The 6074-nt window shown below is 50.5% G+C and overlaps 1 protein-coding gene across 1 annotated transcript; it reads right to left on the reverse strand.

Annotated features, from left to right (window-relative positions):
* Window positions 1-4254: 4254 nt before the first annotated feature.
* LOC116894455 lies at window positions 4255-5837 on the reverse strand. The gene is made up of 4 exons (XM_032896163.1): window positions 5806-5837; window positions 5209-5260; window positions 4844-5045; window positions 4255-4542 (listed from the first exon to the last, which is right to left on the reverse strand). The coding sequence occupies exons 3-4, from the start codon at window positions 5033-5035 to the stop codon at window positions 4387-4389; spliced, it is 348 nt and encodes a 115-aa protein (XP_032752054.1). The 5' UTR covers window positions 5036-5045; window positions 5209-5260; window positions 5806-5837; the 3' UTR covers window positions 4255-4386.
* Window positions 5838-6074: the final 237 nt, after the last annotated feature.

Consider the following 6074-nt stretch of genomic DNA (forward strand, 5'->3'; position numbering starts at 1 on the left):
AGGAAGTGGAGCTTGGCTAAGAGAAGCGGGAAACTTGGGCATCTTTGTTAGGGTTTTACTGCTGTGAACAGACACTGTGACTGAGACAAGTCTTATACAGGACAGTGTTTGATTGGGGCTGGCTTACAGAATCAGAGGTTCAGCCCATTATCATCAAGGTAGGAGTAGGGTAGCGTCTAGGCAGGTATGATGCAGGCAGAGCTGAGAGTTCCACATCTTCATTCATCTGAAGGCTGCTAGTGGAAGACTGACTTCCAGGCAGCTAGGATGAGGGTCTGATAGCCCAGACCCACAGTGACACACTTCCTCCAACAAAGCCACACCTACTCCAACAGGGCCACACCTTCTAATCGTGCCATTCCCTGAGCCCAGCATATACAAACCATCACATTGGGGCAGAACTGTGAAGGTTGGACCTGGTCCAGGCCTATGCGCTCTGTTTTCTAGTCTGGGCGGTATGGGCCAGCCGCTGCTCCCTACGTCCACTGCCATGGGCAGAGCTGTGCCTGGAATCTCTCTGGAACTCAGAAATACACCTTTCCAACCCTTCCTCCCATAAATTGCTCTGTCAGCAGTCTGTCAAGTTAACATGACAGTAAGACCATGAACTGGGCCACGCCATGGGTGCATTTAAAATCCCTGTAAATACAGGAGAGAGTAACCTGAGGCATCTGGGGGAGTCCAGAGATGCTATGGCTACCTCTGATGGGGAGCGGAGAAGGCAGCAGATTGGCCAGGGCCAGGGCTGCCTTGGGAGCTGAGTGAAGAGTGAAGAGAGATCAAGGGAAAAGAAAGAACAGGGATGGGAAGGGAATCTGGATGACCTGGGAGCTTGGGAGGGGAGCAGGAGGGGAGAAGGCCAGAAGGCTAGTGTTGGGGTTCTGATACTCATAACAAGCACAGGTTACTAGAGACCAGAGAACTCTGATACAGCTACATGCCAAGGGAAGCGGTCCTTTCTGGTAGGCAGAAACCCATTTCCCAGGTTTCTGAGGAATGCCACCAGCAGTCCTCCTAGAGTCACTGTCCTCTGGAGTTTGGGACCTAACACACAGGATACAACAAACTTATTTTAAAATATTAACTTCTTGGCGATGGTTCTGAGGGTAAGAGTACTTGCTGCTCTTCCAGAGGACCCAGGTTCGGTTCCCAGCACCCACAACCATCTGTAACCTCCCAGTGTCAGGAGATCCAACACATTCTTCTGGCCTCCATGGGTACCAGGCACATACATCGTGCACATACATAGTTGCAGACAAAATACTCACCTCATAGAATATAAACAAAACTTTCTGCATATTTTATTATTTATTTACGTCTGGACTGAGGGTGCAGCTTCATTGCTGGAGTGTTTGCATAACATGCATGAAGCCCTGGGTTCAATTCCCAGCACCACATAGCCCAGGTACGGTGGTACACACATGCAGACCAAGCACTTGGGAATTAGAGGTAGGAAGATCAGATCAAGAGCATCCTTAGCAATGTAGAACGGTAGAGGGCAGCCTGGGCTACACGTGACCCTGTGTTAAATTTAGATGCACAGAGAGAGAGAGAGAGAGAGAGAGAGAGACAGACAGACAGACAGACAGACGGACGGACGGACAGACAATTCATATATGCACACATACACATTCTTAAGCGTTCTTTTACAGCCACTGTAACTTCTGAGTGGGAATATGTACATATGAGAGCAGGTGCCCATGGAGTCCAGGACAGAATATCAGATCTCCTGGAGCTGGAGTTACAGGCTATTGTGAGCCACTTGGCATGGTTCCTGGGACTGAAGAACTCTACACGAACACCCGTGTTCTTCAGCCTGGAGCCATCTCTCCAGCCAAGGTTTCCATTTCTTTGTCCTCCCAGAATAAACTAGGCTCCCTCCAGATTTACAGCTTTGCACCTCGTGCTCGACTTTCTTCTGCATCTTCTTTTCTTGGTGGGGTATCCGAGACATTCGGATTATAAAGTATCTGAGTATTCTTTTCTTGGGAGGGGGTATCCGAGACAGGGTTTCTCTGTGTAGCCCTGGCTGTCCTGGAACTCTCTCTGTAGACCAGGCTGGCTTCTAACTCAGAGATCTGCCTGCCTCTGCCTCCCCAGTGCTGGGATTAAAGTCGTGCACCACCACTGCCCTGGATCTTCTAGATTCTCTTTTCCTTTTTTTTAGACAAGGTCTCGAACTGGCCATAAGCTCTAGGTATCCAAGGATGAATTTCTGGGTCTCCACCCTGCGTGTCCAGTCCTGGGATTACAGGGTTGCCACCACATCCAGTTTTTGGGTGCCATTGATGGAATCCAGAGTTTCCTGCCCACTAGGCCTGCACTGTAGCCATGGAGCTACACCCCCCAGGCCCCACATATTTTTATGGCTCTGTCTTCTTCAGGCCACAGGTCTGTAGCTGCCCCTCAGAGCTTCCCAGAGCCACTCTGGTCTCCCTTCCAAGTCTCCAGGCTTCATTGTTTTTTCATAACTGCCACTGTCCAGAACCACCACCCAGTATGGCAGCTCCCAACCGCAAAGGCCAAGCTGAATTGACTTTTAACTCAGTAAAACCAAAGCTTGACCTCCTACGTTGCACAAGGTCCAGCGCATTTGGCTAGTGGTTTCCACACCAGGCAGAACTTCTGTCACCAGGTGACGTCGAACAAACCAGTGACTTTGTATTTCACTCTTTCTCGGTGTCTTCTCAATGTCACATAAGGCTGCTTTGTTTTTTGTTTTGTGTTTTTAGTTTTCAAGACAGGATCTCACGGGTCGTGCTGGCTGACCTGAAATCTGCCACGTAGACCAGGCTGGCCCAGACTATCAGAGATGCTTCAGCCTCCTGAGTGCTGGGATGAAAGGCACACACCTTTTAAAAAACAAAAATCCCGGGGTTGGGGATTTAGCTCAGTGGCAGAGCGCTTGCCTAGGAAGCGCAAGGCCCTGGGTTCGGTCCCCAGCTCCGGAAAAAAAGAATCAAAAAAAAAAAAAAAAAAAAAACACAAAAATCCCAGCCATTTGATTTTACTGTTGAAGACTAAAGAACCAGATGCTGGGGTGAAAGCCCGCTAGCTCAGAGGCAGAGAAAGCACCCAGCTGACCGTCTACTCCACGGACATCCTAGAAGGAAAAAGGTCTTTCTCCACCTTCCACACTGTCTTAAATACCCTTCAACTCAAAGACCCTCCTTTCTGTTCACTTCTGGTCACTCCCTGCCTGCTGGCTGGTCGCTTGCTCTGACTCTTGACCTAGGGTTGACTTTATTTAGCTCTTGGGTTAAAGGGGTGCGCTAGGGCTGCACCACACCACGACTACTTGTTTACAGTGTTGGGGTTCACAGTGAGTTCTCTGCAACAACCATGGCTAGCTATGGCTTCTTATTCTTGTTGTTCACAGAGCTGAGAACTGGTCTCAGGGCCTTGCACGGGCTAAGTAAGTGCCTAACCAAACCCCCAACCCTGGGAACCAAATCCCCACGATGGGAAGGGGTTGTTGTCAGTTCTGTTTTGTCGGTGTTGTGCTACTTTACATGTTTTGCTTGTTTTTAAGGAAATGTCTATAGTTCAAGCCGTTCTCAAACTCACGATCCTCCTGCCTCAGCCTCCCGAGTGCTGTCATTACATTCTACTTAGTTTGGTTTTCTGAGACAGACTCGAATGATGTAACCCAAGCTGGCTGTAAACACTGGGATTACAGACATGCACCACTGTGGTAATTTGAATGAGAAATGACCCTGTCAGTCTCGTGTATTTGAACACTTGGTCCTCAACCGGTGGCACTGTTTGGGAAGGTTTGGAACCTTTAGGAGGCGGAGCCCCTCTGGAGGAAGTAGGACCCTGAGGAGGACTTATTCTCATTATCTCCTTTGTCCTTTTCCCTCCCCTCCCCCTCCCCCGCCCACTCCTGCTCCTTGCAGGTAGATAAAAACAGGATCTTTGCTTCCCGCTCCTCCTATGCCAGGCTTTCCCTGTCATGCTAGACTCTCCCTATGGAACCATAAAGGCAAAACAAACTTTTTTATTCCTTAAGCCACTTCTGGTCATTGAGTTGATTGTAGCAGAAAAGATGCTAAGCCAGCGCCACGCCTGTCTTCCCTTTACATTAACCAGTAAAGAGGGGTCCCCCACCCATCTGCCTTAGGACTGAACTTGACACTGTTGTCCATAAATGTGCATTCACTCTCTGAAGGGGCCCCAGGGCACCTGGGAAAGTGGACCTACCCTGCCATGAGAACGTGCCTGGATGCCCACACATGCAGCAGGTGAATGGAAGCATAGAAACCCCAAAAGCTTTACTGCTCTTAACATTGTTGCCCAACTGACAGCTCCTTCAGCAAGGCAGCTGCTGATGTTCAAGGTCAGAGGCTCCAAGAACAGTTGGAAGTCCCTGGGTGAGGTGAGCGTTCAGGAGGACGTCATATCCTCTGTTTCAAAGACTAAAGAGATAGAGCTGGCCATCAAAAGGCATCCCACGATGATGCTGGAGATGCTGAAGCCCAAGGCTAGCCTGGAGTTCCTCTGGGCTCGCCTCCAATCCCCAACTGAGTTGGCTTCCCGGGTCTGTGGAGGTGAAGACAAGCAGGAAAGGTAGTTCCCAGGAGCAAAGGGATGAAGGGAGGGCCCTCCCTGGAGAATCCTATATCAGGACTGGCAGGGTGAGGACGAAAGGGCAGGGCTTGGTCCCCAAAGGAAGAAATACCTGGGAGGGACACCGGATGAGAGAGTTAAGCAGGACCCAGGAGCTTAGGGAAACAGAAGGGGCACACGGCCAGATGGCAAAAAGGGAGGGAGGCACCCCTGTGGTATGGTAGGGCATGAGGGGGTCCCCGGGGGAGAAGGCCAGCAGCTGGATGGTACCCACCTTCAGGGAGAACAGCAGGGCTGGGATTGCCAGCAGGATGCAGAAGCAGAAGGACGTGACGGACAGACAGAGATAATCCTTCGCTGGGGGAGGCAAGGCAATCAGCATGACTGGCCCGGGTAATCTCTGATAGGCTTGTTGCCCGGACATGGTCTGGGCTTCCAGCTCCTTGATTTTGGCCCCAGCAGCCATGGACCCTGACCTAAGGAGGAGGTTCTGGGTGATTAAAAGCTGTAGGTAGAGGGTAAAGGGGTCAAGAAGAGGGCATCTGAGCTCCCCAAAAAGAGGGTCAGAGCCAGGCCCAGCGGTCTGGCATCCATATGCTCAGTGGAAGGAGTGAAGAGGGCTGGAAGTTCGAGACCCACCTGGACTACCAAACGTGTTGAAGGGCAGCCTGAGCAACTTCGTAAGAAGACCCTGCCAAAAAGAAAAAGAAAAAACAGAAAAAAAATTATAAAGAGGCTGAAGATTTCCCCCCAGTGGTAAAGCACATGGCTCTGAGTGTCCATGCGTTCATGGGTGGCTGAGAATGTGGCTCTTGCAGTAGCAGGAAGGGGCTGGAGGCATGGTGCAGCACCATTAGCACCTTTGCCTAAAACCCACCAATGAGGACCTGGAGGTGTGGCTCAGAGGTACAGCTTTGCAAGCATCTGGGCTCAACCCTACTAACAAGAAAGAAAAAAAAAAAAATAAAAATAAAGGACCCGCCAGGTCAAATGAGGCACAAAACACAGATGATGCCATCCCAAGCCAGGGGTAGGGCACCATCTAGAGTCCACCACACCTCCATGTTCCTAGGGGATAGTTTTGATGGCCCCATATCCCCTCCACAAGCTCCCTGGAATCCCCTCCCTGTCTTTCTCAATTAACACAACACACACACACACACACACACACACACACACACACACACACACACACACACACACTTCCTCCCTCAATGTCCGTAACCAATCACCAACTCAAGGCCTGTAGGTCTTCTCTTTGCTCCTCAGTCCCTGAGATGGCCTTGGCAATCTGAGTCACTGGGCGTGGTCTCTCTAGTGTCCACCACTTCATTATGATTGGCCACTGTCTAGTGGGTGTGCCTCCAGTGCTTAAATCTGATTGGTTCAATGTCTTCAGGGGCATTATCCAGCCACACCTTTTTCTTCATGCTCTTGTGTTTGATGCTTTGAGTCAGGAGCCTGACTTACAGCTAATGGCCCTTTGTGTTATCCGCCATCCCCGG

This window comes from Rattus rattus, chromosome 2 (assembly GCF_011064425.1).
Source record: "Rattus rattus isolate New Zealand chromosome 2, Rrattus_CSIRO_v1, whole genome shotgun sequence".
Classification (NCBI taxonomy): Eukaryota; Metazoa; Chordata; class Mammalia; order Rodentia; family Muridae; genus Rattus; species Rattus rattus.